Source organism: Micropterus salmoides, unplaced genomic scaffold, assembly GCF_014851395.1.
Source record: "Micropterus salmoides isolate LMB-PRFRI ecotype aquatic unplaced genomic scaffold, ASM1485139v1 Ms_hic_scaffold_1, whole genome shotgun sequence".
NCBI lineage: Eukaryota > Metazoa > Chordata > Actinopteri > Centrarchiformes > Centrarchidae > Micropterus > Micropterus salmoides.
The window spans coordinates 21745996-21770232 of NW_024040040.1; the positions used below are offsets into that span (position 1 = coordinate 21745996).

At 47.9% G+C, this 24237-nt stretch overlaps 1 protein-coding gene across 2 annotated transcripts in view; it reads left to right on the forward strand.

Moving 5' to 3' along the window:
* Positions 1–24237, forward strand: part of LOC119905434 (calcium/calmodulin-dependent 3',5'-cyclic nucleotide phosphodiesterase 1C-like) — a 108457-nt gene that overhangs the window by 78287 nt on the left and 5933 nt on the right. Inside the window, exon 15 of one of the 2 annotated variants that reach the window (XM_038722473.1) lies at positions 8428–8591. The exons of the other annotated variant lie outside the window; for it this stretch is intronic. Coding sequence (XP_038578401.1) covers positions 8428–8591 — 164 coding nt within the window. The remainder of the gene's footprint in view (positions 1–8427; positions 8592–24237) is intronic. 2 annotated transcript variants of the gene reach the window in all.

A 24237-nucleotide genomic window follows, 5' to 3' on the forward strand; every position in this document is an offset into this window, starting at 1 on the left:
CATCATCAATGGAGCTTACAATACTACGATTCACCATGGCAACGGGTAAATAAATGGAGAACCTCCATTTTAATCGGGTGGAGCTAGAAATATGAATGCGTGTCAACGCGGACCATGATTGGCTCTAAAACACAGGAGTGGAGGAAGGATCGATACGTTAACAATATTACATTTTATACAGCGTTGCTTATTCATCATTTACCAGACTGGAATTTCCTTAATGAATGATAAATTGTTGGAATTCTCCTATAGCCTGTTATTCATTTTAAATAGCTAGGCCTGTTTATTCAGCTGTAACTGGACAGGACTAAATACCAGTGGCAATAACTGAAGATGAAAATATTAACATCAAACAGATTAGACATAGTTTAGGCTACTCATGCAGACCTGTTATTGTAAAGTGACAGTCCGACTCAGTAGGGCTATGGCTATTAATGATTTTGTTTGCAGCGGAAAATGTGTCTAGGTTCAAACTGACTGAAGTTTTAGACGTCTAGGGTACATAAATAAAATCTTGCTCATTTTGTATTTTATGAAATGCTGTCAAAACACATTTATTTGTTTCAGCTGCACCACAGTCATCCTCACTCGGAAATATTCACATCATATTCAGTTGATAACTACGATAGGAATGTTCTATACAATTCTGTACGATAGGAATCTGTGCGACTACATTATGAAAGGTTACTCTTCATTGATCAGTTTTATACACATTAGTTTAAACAGTATACTGCAGCACTGTAGCGCACGGTAAGTGTTTTGTGCAACTGTTGCCAACCTGACAGCTGCCTCAATGTCCACAGAGTCACTGAGTTATAAAGGACAGTGTAGCTTATAGATTTTATTCTGTGCTGAGGATAAATTTTCTATGTCTAAAGATAACTCTCTGTCCATACATCGATGACAGATTGATCTGTCACGATCCTGTCCTGAGTGCTATGTATTTGGGTTTTGATTCTGAGGTTTTGGTATTGTATCTGAATGTTAGTCCAGTCTTCTGTTCCATTTAGTTTATTAATTTATCAGTTTGGTATCTGTTATTTAGTCTGTGTTTTGGTTCCATGTCTTAGTTCCCAGTCTGGTGTTAATGTCTTAGTATTTACTCCTGGTCCGTGTACTTCAGTGTTTGTTATTTTGATCTGTTCAGTATCTGTCTTAGAGTTGTTGAGTTTTGGGTTCGGTTCTATCTGTTGTCCAGTATATGTTATATAGTTAGTCTGTGTACTTCTGTGTTTTACCCATGTCTGCTATGAGTTCTGTTTTATCCCATCCTCAGTCTGTTTTCCCTGTTGGTGTTAGTTTTGTTGTGATCTGTCTGCTTGTGTTACCCCAGTAATCCCTCTGCATGTCAGTCTCTCTGTTTTTCCCTGCTCTCTCTCTGCCTGCCTGTGTCTCGTTAGTCTCATGTCTGTCACCTGTATTGCTCCCGCCATGCTCGTTAGTCCCTGTGTGTGTGTGTGTGTGTGTGTGTGTGTGTGTGTGTGTGTGTAAACCTGTTGTTTCTGTTTACTTTTTGGCCGGTCATTGCGGTGTTTTGTGGTGTGTTACAGTGTGTTGTCCTGTTTTGCCTGCCTTGCTCGTCTTGTCACCCCGTTTCTTTGGATTTCTGTTTGGATTACCTTATTTTTGGACTCTGTTTATCAGCCACTCCACCTGTAAGTGTGCTCACCTTATGTTTAATAAACCTTTTTTACCGTACGTACTCTGCTCAGTGTCCTGCATTTGGGTCCACCAACCTGCTCACCACACAGATCGTGACATGATCATAAAAGCTGTCATGTTCAAGATCATGTTTTGGTAAAAAAAACGAATAACCTATTTAAACGTGATTTCGATGTTTCTAAAAATTGCGTTCATATATATGCTTTGATATCGACAGTCTGAATGAGGAAATGTCAGACCGCTGCTTCAGGCTCCGCAGGAGGAGAGGAGTCAGAAAGAAACTCAGCGTGAGTTGAAGTAAACCTCCTCTCGAGCAGGTTAGGTTCACAGCGTAAGTTGCCGGGGTTACAGACCTAGAGTTTATCTGATCTCGCTCTCTGAAACCAAAAACCCAGAGTTTCCCTCATCTCGGGCTCAACTTACTCAGAGTTTTCACTAAACCCACTTTCTGAAACAGTGCCCAGGTATAAAACGTCCAAATAGAGGAAGGAAACACAGAGACAGGCAAAACACTCCAAACACGACAGAGCGTACAAACGCTACAATGACCGGACGGGGACTGAAAAGAAACACCAAACAGAGAGACAGGCAGGCAGAGGGCTTCTGGAGTAACAGACAGGATACAGTGTTACTGAGGACTAAACACAGACATTATCAAAATAAGACGTAACAGATCAGAATAATATAAATAACAAACTAATCCAGACAGAAGCAGACAGATCACAAATAAACTACAACCAACAGGGAAAACAGAAGCCAGGATTAAACAAAACACAGAGCAGACAAAGCCAAAATGATACAAACAGAACAAGGAGTAAATACAATGACATTAACTAAAACGCAGAACTAAAATGCAGGGCTAAACCTAAGATACAAGACAGACAATATAATAGATACTGAACTGATCAAATAACAAAAAACTCACAGAGCGCTAAACTAAGCAAAGCCGACAGGCAGAATGTGACAAGGAGGTGATAAAAAGGTACAGGTGAAACTATAAGAGAGGTAGGTAGCAAATAAAACAGGAAACACAGAAAACACAAAAAAATTACCCAAGTAAAAACAAAGAGGATGAGAAATCAAAGACAGGAAGTAAAACAAGAAATGACTAGAAATGAGTACCAGGGCTCTACAATGCGACCATTTTGCTCACATATGCCCCTAAAAATCAATACGTGCGAACTGTAAAAATGATTTATGAGCACAATGTCTGAGTGACTACAACCTACCATAATTAGATTAAAATTGAACTTTATCTAATGTTATTAAAATAATATAAATACTAATACACTCATTTAAACTAGTTTCTCCTCCATTTTGTGGAAAGAGCCTCTGCAGTGGAAAGATGCAGATTTCCACTGCAGAGGTGTGCCAGTATGTGCTCTTAGCCTTCTCCTGAGAGCAACACGTTCCCCTTGTTCTGCTTTACATCTGTTTTACTAAAGTTATTGTAATACTGTTCAGTAGTGTTGTTTACATTAGGTGTGGGTTGTGTGGGTGCTGTTAGTGTATCATGAATAGGTCCCTGGTTCAAAAACTACACAAGCAATTACAGTAAAGTTTTTTGTGATAACTGATCAGTGTTTTAAAAGCTGTTTTCAATGTCAAATTTTAAAAAGATTTGACAAATTTTTAAGGCCAATGCCGAGTGTCCAGACACCAAGGTCTTCACTTCCATAGTCCTCCAATGGTTTCACACCATAGTTAAACACAAGGAGAAGAAGCACACACGTAGTATAAATATGTATATAATAAATAGTTTGTTAAACTCTGTTACTTGAACATTTGTCACTGCGCTCCTAAATTTCTTTGTGTGCTCTTAATTTTTTTAATTTAGGAGCCCATGTGCTCCTTGGGACAAAGGTTAGCGTAGAGACCTGACTACACAAAAACCTAAAATCATGACAGAAGGTTATACACAAAGTATAATCTCTCCTGTAAATAATGCCTGTCTTTAAATCCCATCACAGGTTTAGCAAGCAAGCAACAACAATTTGGCATTTAAAGGTTTAATGAAAATTCAGAATGTTTAGATGTTTGAGGATGGAGGAACGGATGTGAAGAGGAAAGGTGATGGTGGAAGAAGGATGACGTCTGTTAGGCTGGCAGCGTTATTTTCTTTCCTTCCAGAGTTTCGACTTGTCCCTCCATACTGTGCTGTGATTGGCTAGTTCTCGCATGCAGTACAGTGAAGCGGCTGGGAACCCTATTGTTTTCGCTCGGATTTTTATTAGGGGTCCAAGCCCGAAGTGGGCTGGGTACCCGTGAATGCAAGGCATCGCTCAAAAAAATAAAGGGAACACTAAAATAACACATCCTAGATCTGAATGAATGAAATAATCTCATTAAATACTCCTTTCTTTACATAGTTGAATGTGCTGACATCAAAATCACACAAAAATTATCAATGGAAATCAAATTTATCAACCCATGGAGGTCTAGATTTGGAGTCACACTCAAAATCAAAGTGGAAAACCACACTACAGGCCGATCCAACTTTGATGTAATGTCCTTAAAACAAGTCAAAATGAGGCTCAGTAGTGTGTGTGGCCTCCACGTGCCTGTATGACCTCCCTACAACGCTTGGGCATGCTCCTGATGAGGTGGCGGACGGTCTCCTGAGGGATCTCCTCCCAGACCTGGACTAAAGCATCTGCCAACTCCTGGACAGTCTGTGGTGCAACGTGGTTTTGGTGGATGGAGCGAGACATGATGTCCCAGATGTGCACAATTGGATTCAGGTCTGGGGAACGGGCGGGCCAGTCCATAGCATCTTCCTCTTGCAGGAACTGCTGACACACTCCAGCCACATGAGGTCTAGCACTGTCTTGCATTAGGAGGAACACAGGGCCAACCGCACCAGCATATGGTCTCACAAGGGGTCTGAGGATCTCATCTCGGTACCTAATGGCAGTCAGGCTACCTCTGGCGAGCACATGGAGGGCTGTGCGGCCCCCCAAAGAAATGCCACCCCTCACCATTACTGACCCACCGCCAAACCAGTCATGCTGGAGGATGTTGCAGGCAGCAGAACGTTCTCCACGGCGTCTCCAGACTCCGTCACGTCTGTCACATGTGCTCAGTGTGAACCTGCTTTCATCTGTGAAGAGCACAGGGCGCCAGTGGCGAATTTGCCAATCTCGGTGTTCTCTGGCAAATGCCAAACGTCCTGCACGGTGTTGGGCTGTGAGTACAACCTCCACCTGTGGCCCTCATACCACCCTCATGGAGTCTGTTTCTGACCGTTTAAGCAGACACATGCACATTTTTGGCCTGCTGGAGGTCATTTTGCAGGGCTCTGGCAGTGCTCCTCCTGCTCCTCCTTGCACAAAGGTGGAGGCAGCGGTCCTGCTGCTGGGTTGTTGCCCTCCTACGGCCTCCTCCACGTCTCCTGATGTACTGGCCTGTCTCCTGGTAGCACTTCCATGCTCTGGACACTACGTTGACAGACACAGCAAACCTTCTTGCCACATCTCACACTGATGTGCCATCCTGGATGAGCTGCACTACCTGAGCCACTTGTGTGGGTTGTAGACTCCGTCTCATGCTACCACTAGAGTGAAAGCACCGCCAGCATTCAAAAGTGACCAAAACATTAGCCAGGAAGCATAGGAACTGAGTGTGAGTGTGAGTGACTTGGAGTTACATTGTGTTGTTTAAGTGTTCCCTTTATTTTTTTGAGCAGTGTATTAAGGTCCGCCTAGACTTTTTTTCCGCCATTTTGAATTTTTTGAAAATCACATTTTTGACATCTCCTAGACCGTAGCTCCGATTGCCACCAAATTTTCAGTGAATCATCATTGGATCAAGCCGATTAAAAGTTGTATAAAGAATGTCGATATCTCAATTACTTTTCAAGAAATGGACCAATGAACTTTGAAAGGGGTGTGGCTCTGGACATAAATGACCACAAATCAGCAACTGTAGGGCCAGTCATCACAAAACTTACACGATATGTTCAGATAGGTGCCTCGGATATACCTGGACAGCTTGATGTACATACGTCACTAGGGGGCGCTACAAACGCAAGACAGGTGCTTAGCATTACACAAATTACACTATAAATCCCATATTCATTCTCCAATCATCACAAATCTCTCAGGAGATATATTTATACGCTATAAATGCACACTGCAGGGGATAAAACGCAACACAGGCTACAAAATACAAGTTGTTTGTCCAATCAACACAAAACTTGCAGGATATGTCTACATAAGGACCTCACACATACACTGGAAGTCTCATTCAAATTGACCACAAGGAGGCGCTATAAATGCACAAACTGAAGCTACTGATCTTAAAATGTTTGTCCCATCCAGTGGTGCTGCCAGGGGGGGCCGCAGCCATCCTAATAAAACTGGGACATATGCAAAGATTCTGCTCGTGGACTTCAGCTTGGCGTTCAACACCATCATCCCAGAAATCCTCAGCACCAAACTCACCCAGCTCAATGTGCCAGCCTCCACCTGTCAGTGCTTTACAAACTTCCTGACTGACAAGAGTCAGCAGGCGAGGTTGGGGAACATCACATCCAGCACCTGGACTATCAGCACTGGTGACCCCCAGGGGTGTGTGCTCTCCCCACTGCTCTTCTCCCTCTACACCAACGACTGCACCTCAGGAGACCCATCTGTCAAACTCCTGAAGTTCGCTGACAACACAATGGTCATCGGCCTCATCCAGGACGGTGATGAGTCGGCCTACAGACAGGAGGTTGATCAGCAGGCTCTCTGGTGTGGTCACAACAACCTGGAGCTTAACACGCTCAAAACTGTGATGTGTCACATCGTCACCAATTGATCATTAAACACTAAACACGGTAATGGCCTGCCTCACGTGACTGACAAGAAATAACAATAAATGATGTAAAACGCGTTTCTTGCTAAAAGAAAACTCTTTCTAATAAATCAATAAAGTTGTGTGTGGGGCTTGTTGTTCAGACCTACAATGAACTCAGATTTTAACTAGACAGTGAATCATAAAACAAATCAAACATAGCCTAAGTCTTTGCAGTGATACACTTTAATGTTATCTGTCCTGATGTATCAGATCAGTCCGATCAGCTGCAGTGTCCAATCAATATAACGGCTACCAAATAAGGGGGCGTCGGTCAGTAAAAGACGTCTGTGAAGGATGCACTGGTGTATCCTTGCTCATAGCTCCTCAGAGATCGATCCTCGCTCCTCGGAGCGCAAATAAGAGCTTTGGGACGGTCTGCAAGATAGTGGAGTGGAACGACTTCCGGTTCCAGCGAGGATCGAGGAGCAAGGAAACGACAATAAGAGAATTGAGAAGCACCCATTGTCCTAATTCTGTTCAATCTCTGTCGGCCCGTTGTCTTCCTGCCTTGTTCCTCTGCAGTGGAGGTAATCCGGAAAGCCGGAACGCTATGTGAAAACACACACTGTTGCAGGATTGTTGGCGGACATCTTTCTGCCTTTATTGTGGAATCTCTGTGTGAAACCGGCTTTGGATTGGCCTGAACTCTTTTTGTTAATAAATTATTAGAACTCTTCCTACATGTTCAGTGTGTTGCATTTGGGCCCAATTCCTGTTTGCACTCAGCATTAACCCTGACACTTTTAGGCAACAAAACTACTTGGTTAGGTTTAGGAAAAGACCGTGGTGTGGGTTCAAATAAGTACTTCAGGTAAGTCACGTAAATCACATGACTTAACTCACATCAGAATACTATTTTACTTAGAACTATTAATAAGCCAACACTGACTTGGATTGACACAGGGCTCCTGAGTGGGACCCCTCCGCCTCCCTACCTCCTTATCCAAGGATTATACTTTCCGCGTCCGCGAGTATGCAAGGGCCCGCGTGACAAAAATATCGTCATCAAAGGGGCGTGCCTCCCATTTTTTATGGCCAACTACGCTACCAGCGCACCAACCGATCTACTGCGTACCTGTGGAATGGGTCCGCCAAGCTGAATCCAGAAAGTAGTATAAACAGAAGTAGTCCGCTGAGCTGTCCATGTGTGGACCCTCTCCCGAGTATAATCAAGGCTTTAAGCAGACTTTGTCACTCTTCATACTACGTCGCATGACTTCTTTCTTCACTCCTGTCATATGGCCACTAAAGGTAACGTAAATATGGGTTGTAATAAGCTGCTGTAACAATCAACCTATAGTCTTTTTTCTGATGTGGCTGATCCGCAGCCCTTTGCTGCATGTCGTCCCTTCTCTTTCATTTACATTTACTTTACATTTACTCATTTGGCAGACACTTTTATCCATAGCGACTTACATTTGAGAAACAACATACAAGCATCAACAAATATCAAATACAGCACAAGATCTACAACTGACAATACATACTGGTAAGAGCAGCAATAAATACTAGTAAGAGCAATAAATGCTAGTATTTAAATACTAGTATAAATACTTTTCCATATTTCCTGTCTGTCAGCTGTCCTATCTGGGGGGAAAAAAAGCATAAAAAGCCCCAAAAATATCTTTAAAAATATTAGTGTAGCTTTGAAAAAGTGTTGCATTTTTTATTTTTATTTGGTCAACTATTGTAATCCTTTTTCTAACAGTTCTGTTTGAACACAGTGTTGTGTATCAGCAGAGTCATATTTTTATAATAGGTGTAACAGCATCATAGTGGTGGGTAAAGCCAGAATACCAACACAGCACTCAGGTCCATCTTTGAAAGACATCTTTGATCTCCAAACAGTTACAGCGTTTTAACATTTGGTGTGCATGTGTCCTGGGTGTGTGTCTGTTCTGCACATGCACATCTACACTTCCACAGTGTCAACAGTATTAGTGGCAGCGATGGAAAGCATTCCAGTGTGAAGAGTCCATGCTCAGAGGACAGTTGCTGTTTGACCACACTGGACTTCAAGAGCTTCAAGGCAACGTGGAACCAGGAGATTTGTCACAACAGGGAGACATGGAAGGCCCATGCAGCCAAAGGTAGCCTCTCACTCAAATAAGTCAATCTTTACAAGGCTGTTGGTGGCCTTGATACTTTTTACAAGGCTTTAGGCAGGTATACACATGTTCATAGGCTGTGTAGCATCAATACCACTTAATAAAAAGCAGCACCAAATAACGTAACAATTAACAAGCCTAAACACATTAATTGGTACAAAAGATAAAGTAGAGTGATAGCACTCAACGTGGCCTATTAGAAATAATCTATATTTATACTAAATAACAATTTAACTTGCAGTAATTAATTCATAAGGTACCACCCTTAAAGAAGTCTCAATTCGGGAGGTGGACATCAAGTTCTTGACTCATGTACAGTGACCATAATAAATTAAACTTTTATGAAACTACTAACTACACACAACAAACAACTACAAGACACACAAATGAGTGAATGCAATGAATAGAGCGATGAATAATTAATAAATAAATGAGGACCATATCATGATCATAGAACGCTGGCGATCATGTCAGTCCAACAGCGCCAACATATTTCAAGAGCATGATGGATGTCAAGGATGGCTGAGTGCAGATGCAGGTAACGGAGGTGTGAAGGCCAAATGCAGACACAGACAACAGGATGCACTTCTATGTGATTGTTAATATCTTTTTCCTTTTTTTTTTTTTAAACCTGTCCTGCCCAGCAGCCTGGTATAGAGTATAATGACCTGGATACCATATTGTGCCAGACAGATTTTACTTTAACAAGAGAGTATTAAAATACTCCTTTGTCTGTTTTATTATTTATTTAATTATGTATTGATTTGTCACCGGGCCGGACAGGGGGGCAGACACGGGGATGGGGGGGCACAAACAGACAGCACAGAGAAAGGACAACACCTGTAAGAGAAGGGGGAAAGGGGGATGAAAGGTGGGGACAACAGGGAAAAGCTGTGGGAAACACCAATTGCAGAAAGCAACGAAACCTGCAATAGAACAGAGAGGGGGGCTTGGGGAGGAGAAAAACAACAACAACAAACAAACAAACAAAAACAAACAATAAAAATAATAATAATAGTAGAAGACAACCAGCCGAACAGCAGCAATAAACAGCTGACATATTAAGACAACTAAGAGAACAATGAAAACAAGAAACAGTCACATACACTAAATAAGCAACACAACACAGCCACGAGAGCTGGGATAATAATTAATTTAAATAAGTAACATCAGGAATAAAAGCATCAGGAATAATTCTACCAGGGACAACCTAAGTTTGTTTGTGTCTGTGTGTGTCTGTGTGCGTGTGGGTGAATGTGTCTGTATGTGTGTGTGTGTACATGTGTGTGCGCATAAGCCTGTTAAAGAATGTAGTTGTTAGTGAGAGTGGGGCGCCACGACTGTAACAGGCAGGCAAGAACCCCAGTAGCCAATAGGGGTGGGAGAAAGAAAAAGAATAAATCAAATAAAAAAAACAAAACAAAGACTCCGAGATGCACCGCGATGCAAACGCAGAAGACCCCGACCCAAATGCCAGTTGACAACGTAATGCCGACGGAACGCAAAAAGCGTAACCCGCGGAAGAGCAGCGCCTGGACCGACCGCGGCACGCACACAACATAGACCAGTGCTCCCCCCCCACCCAGCACCCCACCGCCGCGCAGCAAACAACAAAAATGCCCAAATGCCACGCAATCATCAACACCAATGCACAAGTGACGAGCCCAACGCGCACACTGCGCGAGCACGGCGACACCCAATGCCCAGCAGCCCCCCGCGAATCCCGCGTGCGAGGTCGGGCAAACGAGAGAGAGTAAACGGAACAACACGACAGCGAAAGCCAGCGGAGAGAAACACCAGCAGCAAGTCCCAGCCCGGCAGCAAACGCGCCGCATAGGTCACCGTGCACCCGCCAATAAAAGTCCGCCATCCCCCCAACCGCCGGAAAAAACTAAGGCCACCGGTGCCAGCCGACATCCCCCATGCCCAGCACGCCCCCTGGCCGCCGTGCAACACCAGCCAAACCAGCAACGAGGCAAAATCAACTAGCTCAGCTGCATGCCACCAACAACCCACCCACCCGTCAAGGGCCGAGAACTCCAGGCACAAACCCAGAACAAACCGGAGCACAGCCCTGCACATCCTGAAAAATAACTATATACCTCAGTATCCAGAGGGGTCCAACAACTGGCCGACAGAGAAATGGGGAAGCACGGATCCGAGGCCAACGAAGCAAAACAGGGTAAACGAGCAAACAGGTCCCTCCGAGCCAACGAGGAAATGCCTCCCCCGGACTCCAATGCACAAACTAAACGCCCAGCAGCCATCCAGAGACCCTGCCCAGGGAAAAAGCATAATGCATCAAGATGCATCGACAATCGGATCAACCCGCGCAGAGACCCCCACCCCCCATAAGCCAGGACACCCTGCGACCCCCCAAAGCACAAAGGACCCCAGACTGCATGTCCCGGGGGAAGCTGTACCCCGCCCCAAGGAAGAACAGCAGAAAGCCGTGCCGGGAAGCTCCCTGCCGCCAGGGAGCGATAACGCGGGAGAACCAGGCCAACGGTCCCCCAGCCCAGCCAGAGGCATCCCTCCCTACAGTGCAGGCAGTGACAGCAGCCCCCGAGGCCGATCTCATCCCCGAACAGGGGCCCAGCCCCCCCCAGTCAAGCACCCCCAAGGAGGAGCACCAAAACCTACCCCGACAACACCGGCCATGCGCCCCAGAGACTCCCGAATGTCCCCACCGTGAGAGAGCTGGCAGGGGGAAGCAGCGGGAGCCTCACCTCTGCCGAAGAGGGCCCAGGCGAGGAGAGGAGACAACGGGCCCCCAGGCCCAGGGACACACCACCCGCCCAGAAATGAGCAAAGGCCACAAGCCCAAGTCCCCAGAACCCTAGGTCAAGGGAGGGCCCCCACGCCAGGGGAGCCCCGACCCCCCCCAGCCCACCCCAGATCAGGCAAGGCCGTCACCAACCCCACAGCACCCCCGACGCCCGGGGCTCCAGGGGGTAGGACACGAGGCCAATGAGAATCTCCCCCACTCCTTCAACCCCTCTGCCTGCCTCTGTAAATGTATTGTTTTGTGTTGGATGCATGTCATGGATTGTGAAGTGTTGTATGGTGGAGTAAAGGTGTGTGGTAACTAAGGTACAACTAAAATTGGAGGGTAGTTGTGACACAGGCACCACACAACTGTCAGGTAGTGGAGCCTCCCATCGTGCCCCTCCCACCCCCCAAGCCCTATGTGTCTAATGTGTAATTAAAATTGAGGGGCAGGCAGTGAGGGAGGAAGGAGTGCGAGGCCGCAATAAAGCAGCCCCACCCCCCAAACGCCCTGCAGGCTGCCCGCCCCCCAGGGTCCTAAGGGTGTATGTTGTGAGACATGACCAAAGGGGGAAAGGTGAAGGAGGTCATAGGGAGGCTAGAAGACCAGATTCCTGACTGGCCCCATCATTTATTCAGTCCCGTCCCCCACCCCCCTAAGCAGGAGGACGCCAGGTCCCTCCAGCCCAGGGCTTATAGCAAGAGCCCCTCTAGCACCGGCAGCACCCCAGAGTCAGCGACAACCCCGCCCATCCCCAGGACGGGCCCAGGGGGGCCCAGCCCCCCCAGCACGCAGACCCGCCCCAGACCCAGAGGCTCCAAAGCCCCGTGCCCCAGACCCCCACACACTCTCGAGGCAGGTCAGTGCAGCCCCAACCCAAAGTCCAACAATCCCCCGTCCTCGCCGGGGCCCCTCCGGCAGCCCCACTGCCACCCCCCCACCTCACCGCTCCCCCACAATCAGGAGCACTTCGAGCACCACCAGGCCATCAGAGCTGGCACAACCCAAGGACCCCGCCCAAGGACAGAACGGCCCAACAGCCCAGACCCGAAGGTCGGCCCACACCCAGGAGGCAATGCCACTCAGGCCAGGTAAGGCCAGAAGACCCCCACCCCCCGCGCCCTTCCCTCCCTAGCAGCGAAGCATCCCACACACAAGGTCCCCAAAGAAAAATAGACAGCAATCACCCCGCGACAGCAGCAACAGCCCCTCAGCCCTAGGGAGTCAGCAGATGCACCTAGCCCCTAGGACTCAACACGACCACAATCCAAAGGGCCACGATGCGACTGCGAAGCAACCATCGACACACCCCAAAGCACAATCCCTCCACACACAGGATCCCAGCACAACCACCAAGCATCCAGTCCAGGCACTAAAATCCAGAGGAGACACCCCCCAACCAGCTCAAAAAGGACCAGCCTGCACCCCCAACCCACCCCATCAACCCCTTCTTCCCGGTCCCCCACCCCTCCAACAACCAGTCGCCAGACCCCTCAGAGAACCGAAATGCAATTATCAGGATGCACAGCATGCACACAGGACAGAGCCGCACACCAGCCCAGTCCAAGCCCGCACCTGATGCCCCCAACCCCCGACAAGCACGCAAGCCAATAATGACCTACAGATGAGCCAATCAACACTACCCCGCTACCAATCTAACTAGCGGCACACAACAGCCAAGTAATGCGCTGCACAGGAGAGATGCCAGCCGGCGCAAACCGCCCCCATCCCCCCCGCATCCAGAGAGACCACAGACCCCACCCATGGCTACACCGTGACCCACACTGCACGTTCACCACTGGACCGAAACCCACCACAAGCATCCCCCCCCACCAACCTCCACCGCCAACACCATGCCATCAACCAACATTTAAAAAAAAAAAAATTAGAAAAAGTCCCCCACGCCTGTACCGCAATGCATCTAAGAATCAACCCACCCCCAGACACACCTACCGGCCGTACGGGACCCTGACCAGCAAGGCAGTACACACCCACCCCTATTAAGTTGATCAAGGGGGACCAGAGAGATTGGAATTGTGTCAATTTGTTTTTTTTTTACAGCAGACATTTTCTCCATGCTAATGTGATCTATAAGGTGATTCCGATATTGGGTGATACTTATATTCTTTTTGGCCTTCCAGTTCATGAGGATAGTTTTCTTGGTGATGCATAAGGCAGTGAGAAGCATGTATGATGTGTCAACCTCTATACTAATGTCACTTAGGTCCCCCAGCACGCAGAGTGATGGGGAAACTGGGACGGGGTAACTTAGCCATATCGATAGGTCTTCACATATCTTCTGCCAGAACTTTTGAACAGGTGTACATTGCCACATAGCATGCATGTAACTATCAGATATGTTACCTGAGCAGTTCCGGCAGATGTTTGACTGCATAAGACCCATTCTGAACATCCTTTGTCCAGTATAGTGTGTTCTATGGAGAGTTTTATACTGTATAAGTTGTAGATTGGGATTTGTAGTCATTCTAAAGGTATTTAAACATATCTGCATCCAAAAGTTTTGGTCTGGACTAATGGATAGATCTGTCTCCCACTTTAAGAATGGGAGAGAGATTGAACTATCTGTTTTTAACAGTAACATGTATACTTTTGATAACAGTTTTGGAGGCGAGAGTTTAAGAAAGTCTGTTATCATTGGAGGTAAATCTAAGTCCATTATTTTATCCTTAAATCTAGCCTGAATTATGGATTTAAACTGTTGAAATTCCAGAAATCTATTATGGCTAATTCCATATTGTGCCACTAGATCCTGGAATGGAATAAAGTTACTGCCTTGCATTACATGCTCTAGATGTCTTTGTCTTTGTCATACCACAGTGGGGAATTTAGTGTTTTCTTATTTTGCAGGATGTCAGGATTATTCCAGATTGGGGTAAATCTGCGTGGGATAGGTGAAGACCCAGATATTTTGAGAAGTTCCCACCATGCTAAATATTATTATTTTGTCTGATCGCAGCTGCTAGCGGTTCTATAAAAATAGCAAATAGCGAGGGAGAGAGTGGGCAACCCTGCCTGGTACCCCTCTGGAGACTAAAGCATGGAGAAGTATGATCCTTTGTTTTGACAGAAGCTCTTGGGGAACTGTATAAGATTTTAATCCAATCTATGAAAGAGTAGCGAATAGAAATTTCCAATTTACTCTGTCAAATGCTTTCTCTGCATCTAAAGAAACAACTGTAGTTTCCAGGTTATGAATAGTGGCATAGTCTATTAAGTTAAGTAGCCTGCGTGTATTGTTGGTGGAGTGCCTGCCCTTAATAAATCCTGTTTGGTCAGAGTGTATTATACCAGGAGTGACCTTCTCTAGCCTTCTTGCTAGGGTTTTGCAGATGATTTTAAGATCTGCGTTAATAAGTGATATTGGGCGATAACTGGACGGGAGTGTGGGGTCTTTGTCTGGTTTAAGGAGCAGGCTGATATTAGCAGAATTCATTGTTGGAGGCAACACGCAAGGCCCAGGGCCTTTATTATTCGGCATATGTAAGAGAGCTTCCTGGAGTTCAGCCATTGAAACAGGTGAATCCAGAGCCCTGATCTGTTCATCATCTAACCTTGGCAAATCTATATTGTTCAGAAATGCATCGATGTTAGAGCTAGATGGGTCAATTTGTGATGTATATAAGTTTTTATAATAATCTCTGAATGCATTGTTGATTTCTTCTGGGTTATAAGTCAGATTCCCAGCTGAGTCCTTTAAGGAAGAAATAGTTATTTTTTCTTTATTCAATTTCAGTTGGCTGGCTAAGAATCTGCTGGATTTATTGCCATGTTCAAAGTTCTCCAAGCGTAGTCTTTGCAACTGAAATTGGGTCTTTTTATTAATAATTTCATTTAATTCAAGTTTTGATTTTCTCAGATCATTCAGCATGTGTTCCTGTGGGGAGGTAGCAAGGGTAGTTTCTAATGTTTTTATTTTTTGTTCTAGCTCTAATTCACAAGATCTCTCTTTTTTTTTTGCTCTTTTTATTTACTGCTTTTGCTGCCTCCCAAAGAAGACATGGCGAGGTTCCTGGCAGGTCATTAGTTTCCATATATATTGCCCACTTCTTTTTGAAGTAATTTATAAAATCTAGGTCTTTAAGCAATGATGCGTTAAATCTCCAACTTCTAGTTGGCCGTGTGACCCTTTTTTTAGTAAGAGTGATAGAAACCGGTGCATGATCACTGATAGTGATAGGGTGAATCTGAATGTTGGAAATGTCTGTCATAATTGAGCTGCTAACCAAAAAATAGTCATGGCGAGAATATGAGTGGTGGACTGGTGAAAAGAAGGTATATTCTCTAAGAGTGGGGTGGTGAGAACGCCAAACATCGCAAAGACCAAAATCGCTCATGTATTGTTTAAGGATGTCTGTTGATTTCCAAATACGGTGACCACCTGCCGTACTGAGCCTGTCAACTGCTGGATTACATACCATGTTGAAGTCCCCTCCTAATATAAGAGCTGTGTCTGAGTGAGCAGAGAGTGAGTTGAAGAAAGCATGAAAAAAGGAGGGGTTGTCAACATTTGGGCCATAGATGTTAGCAATGCATAAAGGAGTATTTTGAATCGAAATGTTAACAATAATGAATCGACCCTCTGGATCAATAGCAGTGGTATTATGATTGAAGTGTGTTTTTCTATTTATCATAATGGTGACACCCCTTTGTTTTGAGTTATAACAGGCTGCGTACGAGTGAGGAAACTGTGGTGAGGTTAGTTTATCTGCTGTCTTGGGTAAATGAGTCTCCTGTAGTAGGACAATGTCTGCTTGCAGATTATTTAGATGGTTAAAAATTTTTAATCTCTTTTCCCTTGAACCAACTCCGCGTACATTCCAAGAGGTGATTATAAGTGAGGTCATCATTCAACTAAGGGATGTGGTGTAGGCTAGTGTGTGCAGTGTGCGTGTTGTATCATTGTGTGTGTTGTATGTGCCTGTATGTGTGTGTCTATGTGTTCATGTTGTATGCGCCTGCGTGTGTGTGCTAGCGGTGTGCCCGACTGTTTGTGAATTAAACAGTATGAAAACTGCGCAGCTGATCGACGTGTAAACGGCGGAGGAAGAGCAACATTAACAAAAGAAAGAAACAGTGAAACAAAAACAGAGGAAAATACACAAAACATTATCAGTCTAGTCAGATAACCACAGTATAGGCTGTTGAGACGTGCACTGTATTTTATAACTATTAACTTGCCATATGTCACGGAGTAATTAACTGAGAGGGGAAAACATGATCGCATAGTGATACAGTTCACCTGTTGCTGGACTTGGTTCTTAGTAGAGCCAAGGAGTGGTGTCTCGGTCGCGGTACAGCTGGCCATCAACGTAAAGTTTATCCACCGCGATGACAGCCCGTGATCCTTCTCCAATAAGCTTCTTTCTTATCGGGAACAGGACTCGGCGTCAGTCCAGGATCTCCCGGGGAAACTGGTCATTAACGCTGAAGTTGGTCCCTCTCAGCTCCCTGCCGCGGCCTTTAACCAGTTCCTTCTGCTTGAAGTGTTGACTTCGCGACGATGGGCCTGGGCCTCTGGTTCTCCTGTCGCCGTCCTCCCAGGCGGTGCACCCGGTGGAAGCTGATGTTCTTCACGGTCTCGGCCGGGAGCTTCAGTTGATTTTGGATGAAGCTTTTAACGGTCTCCTCTGGGGCTTCATCCGCCTGCTCCGGGATACCCGAAATGACCAGATTATCCCGCATACTACGAGCCTGGAGATCGATGATCGCTTCTCTAATGTTTTTATTGTCTGCCGAGAGCCGCGTCATTCCCTCCGTGAGGGATTTAACCGAACCTTTGAGGACCTTGTTTTCCGCCGCAAGCTCAACCACCTGTTTCTGGCTGAACTCCAGGGATTCCCGCAGAGCCTGAAACTCTTTGTGAAGTACTTCCACCAGAGATAATCGGGCATCAAAGCTAGACAATTTCTTGTCTATTGAATCCAGGATCTCTGTGAAATCTGCACCTTGTGAGGAGACTGCTCCAGGTGATGCTCCAGGTGAGTCTTCTGTGCGGTTTCTTTTTGATTTCCCCATGACCACTCGATGAAAACACTGGTCAATGTAAACTTCAAGGTCCTCCAAACACTCATCCTCGAGGTCCTCTAGTGCGATTCGACTGCTCTTATTTGTTAATTCGCTTAAAATTGGCGGATTGTTTGTTTAATGAAATGTTTGTTTAGTTGCCAGCTGCCATGTTTGAATTGCACCAAGTCTCACGAGATTACACAAACGCTCACCGTGTCATCTCCCTTCTCACCGTGTCATCCAGGCCCTCACCGTGTCATCCAGCCGTTTAAGTTTTGTTAATATCTAAACTTAAACAGGCTTTCATGGTAGCACAGCAGGTAAGAGTCCAAACAAAGGTAAATCCAAAAAGGGCAAAAATTATCCAAATCACAGAAACAGGACACGGAGTACAGAGAACAGAGCACAGACGGAACACTCAACATAAGATGACGACGCAACAAAGACTAAACAGAACTGAGGACTTAAATACCAGGGCAAATGAGCAAGAAGGGAGTGCACAGCTGAAATATACGACACAGGAAGCCCCTCGTTCACGTTCAACCTACATGCACGAAATTTTCTGGGGACATGTTGATACATTGTGCGTCTTGATATGATTATCAAGACGCACAAAAAAGCCTCAAGAACCCATAAGAACCCTACATGCTGACTGTACATGTAGGATGAGAGTCCCGCCCTGAACACATGTACATGCTGACATTCACCCACATTCATAGCGCCACCTGCTGGCAACAGGAAGTGACTTTTATCGAAGCAGCCCCCGCCGCACGTTTCACCTACGTGCACAAATTTTCTGTGGTGAGTGTATCTTGTCCAGACGCACAAAAAAGTCTCTTGGAGCCATAGCCTAAACCCAACAGGAAGTCGGCCATTTTGAATTTTACGGCCATTTTTGGATGATTTACACACTCCGTACTTTAACGAACTCCTCCTAGGGATTTAGTCCGACCGACTTCAAATTTCTGCTGTGCCTTCTAAAGGCATTGAAGATGAAAAGTTGTGCTATCTGTGAGTTTTCATCAATGGGCGTGTCCGTGGCGTCAAAGATCAACTCTTCGCCATGACACAGGAAGTTGTTGTAACTTCAGTGTACACGCTCACATCTGAACCAAACTTTACGTGCTTGATAACTCTCCCACCCCGCAGACATCTACACGCCAATACCGATTTATATTCATAGCGGCAAGTGCTATGTAGCTCCACATAGGGGACACAGGAAGTGACATATAACACCTTCATGCGGCGTCGGAACCACAGCCGCACCGGCAGAGCTCCAGGATGTGCAACGCGGCCGGCTCACACCCAGACGTGCTACAAGTGCGAGGGCCCGCCCAACGCTGCTTGCAGCTTTAATTTAACATTAAATTCGAACTGAAAAATTAATTAAGTAGCACAGGATAATATTTCTGTATCATGTTCTTTAACAAGAAACTATATAAAACGGTGTTGAAGCATGGCATTAGTATAACCTAAATTAAAGGAATATCAGTATTGAGGAAGATTAAACACAGCAAATTAACTTTCTTTATGGATTCTTCTTTTCAACAACAACAACATGGTAATATAACTTATATAACATGGTAATATAACTATAACTAATATAGCTGGAGAGAGTGGAGAGACCTGCTAAGTAACTTAACAAAGATTATTTAATTAAACAAGGTAATAGGCAAATTAAACGGAGACAGTATTCTTGTTCGCACAAAGGAATGTGGGCTGTCCTCCTCTGGTGTTCTGGAGTTTCTCACCAATTCACATCTGGGTGTGAAGATAAGAATATCCTTTGATGTGAGGTAATTAAACAAAGAGGAATGTCAGTTGCCATGGTTATGTGTGTGGAGGGGCAATTTAGGGTTCCCCTTCGAGGGAACTCGAACTGCGTCGGTGACGACACTATGGGAACGCCTTTGGGCGTGGCAGGGCTGAAACATGAATGAAACTACTCCAATCCTATTGGTGTTGCTAGAACAGTAGTGTGTGACGGCGTAACTGGAGGCGTATATAAGCACGCCGGCACACCGGACACATTAGCCTTTTTCTATTCAGCAGGCACTCTGGCATGTTTGAAGACCAAAGCTAAGCAAAAACCCTAAGAAGCTCTTACCTGGAAGGAAGTCAGATGGCAGACAGAGAGATGGCTGGTGAACGATTCAGGCGGTGTGTTTTTCCATGCCCACGCTACATCACGGCTGGGGACACTCATGCCCTGTGTGTATCCTTCTGGGGATGACGCATGCCCAGGCAGCTCTCGAGGGGGCTGCTTGCGGCCATTGTGAGGCCCTGCCCCTGAGAGTGCTGAGGTCCCGTGCAGCTCCTTTTTCCGAAGACGGCCGGATGCGCTCTCCCCGTGGCTCGCGCCTGGCGGTCGCTGAGGCGGCGCGGTGGCTTCGGTCATGGGGCGCCCAGAGCTACATCTCCGAGGGCATCGAGACTCCGCCTCCTCTCTTCCCCGTTCAGGAATCCGTTTCTCGGCTTCTCCCGCCCGAGGTATGAGTTTGGAGAGGCTTGCACAGTCTGATTCTGAGGAGCTAGGCGTGCTTAGCATCATGGAGGATGACTTCCGGGAGCCGGGCCGACGTCATCAGACCGTGCCCAGCTATGAGAGGCGGCAGTAACCTCCATGAGCTTTTCTGCAGCCCAAGCGCCACCCCCGCGTTCTTTCCTGATTTGCACAATGAGTTATGTAAATCATAGAACAGACCAAAAAAAAAAAAGCTGCTCTGCACGTCTGACTGTGTCCCCGATGCTGGACTACAGCAGCGTGACAGAAACTAAGCAGCACGGCTTAAGAGAACGATGGCTTGGGGGGAGGAAGCACTCGCGAGCTATCTTTCTGCCACCCTCGCTTTGTTCCTTCAGATGTCGGCGCTCCCCACCAAACTGTGTCGGACGAAACATCCACTTTGGTGGGCAAGGCCTACATGGCAGCGGGTCAAGCTGGTGCAAGTCTGCACGCTATGGCCATCTTGCAGGCGTACCAGGCCGATCTTCTCAAGACTATGACCTAGGGGGGGGTCCCTCTGAGGAGGACCTGACTGAGCTTACGGTCTTAACGCTCCATGTTACCAAGCATTGGCTGCTCCTTGGCAGCATTGGTGGCTACGGAGCGCCATCTGTGGCTCAACCTCTCGGGCATCCAGGGGAAGGAGAAGGCTTTTCTCCTGGATGTGCCCCTCTCTCCTACTGGCCTGTTTGGTGAGGCGGTGGATGCTGTCATCAGCAGGTTTCAGCACGCTGCAACGCAGAGAGAGGCGTTTGAGCAATACCTCCCCCGCCGGTCTGGGTCCAGGACGGCGACGGCTGAAGAGAGACGAACTCAGCCCTCGTCTAGCTCCTACCGCCGGAGCCAGAAGTGAAGCGTTGCTTCCCGTAGTCGCCCTCAACAAACCCGGGACGCGAGGCGGCGCTCTCGCCCACAGCCCCCGGAGAGGCTGACCGAGGTCCCCTCCCTCATGGCGGCTCGGGACACGCTAACCACCAGCGAGCTCTCACCAGTCTGCCCGCCTCGAGGGGTTGCAGCTGGAAAACGTCTCGGGTTACGTATGTAACCCTGGTTCCCCGAGAAGGGGAACGAGAGACTGCGTCGGTTACGACACTATGGGAACGCCTCTAGGCGAAGCAGGTCTGAACGTGAATGAAATCACTCCAATCCTATTGGCCTGTTGCTAGAACGGTAAGGTGTGACGGAATAACCGGAGGAGTATAAAGCACACCTGTACACACTCATCATTAGCTTAAACTATGAAGCAGGCGCTTCAGGCGGGGAGAGAGGTGCGGCGGGCCGACGCAGTCTCTCGTTCCCCTTCTCGGGGAACCAGGGTTACATACGTAACCCGAGACGTTCCCCTTCGAGGGAACTTGAACTGCGTCGGTTACGACACTATGGGAACGAGATACCCACTAAACCGTGCCGAAAACCCCGCCTGCCCCTGTGTGCAATAAAGTGGCACGACTAAGAGGAGAGCACACGAGTGCCAGGTGCCGAAGGAAGGTCAAGACTGTAAAACCGAATGAATGTGTGCGGAGTGGCCCACCCAGCCGCTAAACAACATCCTGCAAGAGGCCCCGGAAAGGAGGGCTCGAGAGGCCGCCTTGCCTCTGGTAGAATGAGCCCTCACAGCCACAGGTGAAGGCAAACCGCGCACCTGATAGGCCAGGGAAATAGTCTGAACAATCCAGTTGCTAATAGTATGTTTGGATGCAGGGAGCCCGGCCCTGGGAGACCCAAAACACACTAGCAGCTGGTCAGCCTTCCTCCAACGGGAGGACCTCAGAGTGTAAATACTCAGTGCTCTGACAGGGCAGAGCAGATGAAGTCTCCCGTCCTCCGCCGTCACATGAGGTGGAGGATGAAATGCCTGCAGCACTGTGGACCCTGCCGCACAAGAAGGCACTTTAGGGATGTATCCTGAACGAGGGTGCAGGATAGCCCTAATATTCCCCGGGGCAAACTCCAGGCTTTGCGGGGAAACCGAAAGCGCTTGGAGCTCCCCCACCCTCCTCAGAGAGGTGATAGCAAGGAGAAAGGCCATCTTGAGGGTCAAGTGCTTAGCCTCAGCTGACTCCAGGGGTTTGAAGGGGGCCTCAGCCAACGCCCCAAGAACCACTGCCAGATCCCAAGTGGGAACCTTGGACCGAGTCGCAGGTCTCATCCTCCGGGCACCACGGAGGAAACGTACAACCAAGGGAAGTTTCCCCAAGAACCCCTCCCTTGGATGGTAACGCCGGCTTCTCCAGGGAGGACGCAAGTCGAGGGGAGAGCTAGCTCGCAAGCTCATCCTCCACCCGAGGCATCCTCCCATAACCACGGTCCCTAACCCCCATCACATTACTGTAGTTCAGTGATCGGGGTGTGGAAAGCCATGTAGAGAAGGGTCTGCCCCAAGATTACTCAGTTCATCATTCAACACTTTCTTTTCAGGAAAGAATGGCAGAGACCGGCGTGGAGGTGGCGTGTGGTGCTTAAGAAACCTTTCATCAAGCTACCACTAGCCTGTGGTGTCTGCTCCTCTGTTCTCTTTTTGTTTTGGTTTTTTTCGGCCAGTTGATGTTGAGCTTAGCCACGGCTCTAGTCACCACCTCCAGCAGCACGTCATAGTCGGGCGCGGCCAGATGACGCCGCCCCGACACCCGGAAGTCATCGTCCACTGCGCTGAGCACGTCCGCCTCCTCGGAGTCGGATTGCTACAGCGTCTCCGGATCCAAACCGAGAGCGGGAGAAGCCGAGAACGGCCTCCCGAACGAGGAAAGGAAGCGTCGGAGCCAGCTGATGAAGGTCGGGAAAAAGCCTCAGCCGTCCCGAAATCCTCTGACAGATCACGCTGTGAACCCATGAGTGAAGCCGCCGGGCCGCCTCAGCGGCCGCAGGGCCCGCGCCACAGGGAAAACACATCCGGCCATCCTCGGAAAAGAGAGCCATGCTGTACCTCAGTACCCGCACGGAAAGGGCTTCGCAACGGGCGCAGGCAGCCCCCTCGAGAGCTGCCCGTGCGTGCTCCATCCCCAAACATGAGACACACATCTCATGAGAATCTCCATCCGTGATGTACCGAGGGCAAGAAAAAACACACCTTCTGTACATCTGGTTGCCGGACATGCTGGTAGACTTCTTCTTCAGGTAAGACACACTGCTTGTAGGACTGGAGCTTTCTTCAAACAACATACAGCGCGCCTGCTGAATAGAAAAAAGCTAATGATGAGTGTGTACAGGTGTGCTTTATACTCCTCCGGTTATTCCGTCACACCTTACCGTTCTAGCAACAGGCCAATAGGATTGGAGTGATTTCATTCACGTTCAGACCTGCTTCGCCTAGAGGCGTTCCCATAGTGTCGTAACCGACGCAGTTCGAGTTCCCTCGAAGGGGAATGATCGGGCTCACACACTGTGGGTCGCCGGCGAGTTTTCCCTGGTGGTCCTCCGCTTCAGGTGCCAACGGGGACCTACGCATAATACTGGCCACCAGCCCCGAGGGGGGTTCCCTTGGTGGATTTTGTAGAAGCATGGCGGAGCCTTGCTAACATTTCCCCATGGGTCCTGCACACCGTAGTGGATGGCTAGAGGCTGCAGTTCCGGGGCCACCCCCTGCAGAAGTTCAACGGGGTGGTCTGGACTGCGGTGCACGCGGGGCAGAGCCAGGTGTTGGGACAAGAAGTTCGCTCTCTGCTGGAGAAAGGGGCCATAGAACTCATTTCCCCGCAAGTCAGGGAGTCCGGGTTCTCCAGCCAGTACTTCATAGTTCCCAAGAAGGACGGAGGATTGCGTACGATTTTAGGTCTGCGGTCCCTGAACCAATCTCTGAGGAGATTCAGGTTCAGGATGCTCACCATCCCCGCCATCATCAGTCACATCCAATCCAAGGATTCCAGTCGGCCTAGCACTCTCTCCTCGCACGTTCACCAAATGCATGGATGCAGCTCTGGCCCCGCTGAGGCTCCAGGGCATCCACATATTAAACTATATCGATGACTGGCTCATCTTGGCTCAGTTTCGGGAGTTAGCAGTTCGGCATCAAGATGTCGTCCTCGCCCACCTTCAGCGTTTGGGGCTGCGGCTCAATGCGAAGAAGAGCATGCTGACGCCCGCCCAACGGACTACGTTCCTAGGGGTGGTGTGGGACTCGACGACAATGCGGGCCCACCTGTCACCTGCACGCGTCGGGTCCATTTTGTCCTCGGTGACCAGAGTGAAGCTAGGCCTCACCATCACTGTGAAACACTTTCAGAGGGTGTTGGGTCTCATGGCGGCAGCGTCTAGTGTAATCCTATCTGGCCTGCTGCACATGAGAGCCCTGCAGTGGTGGTCAAAATCCAAGGGATTCTCCCCGAGGG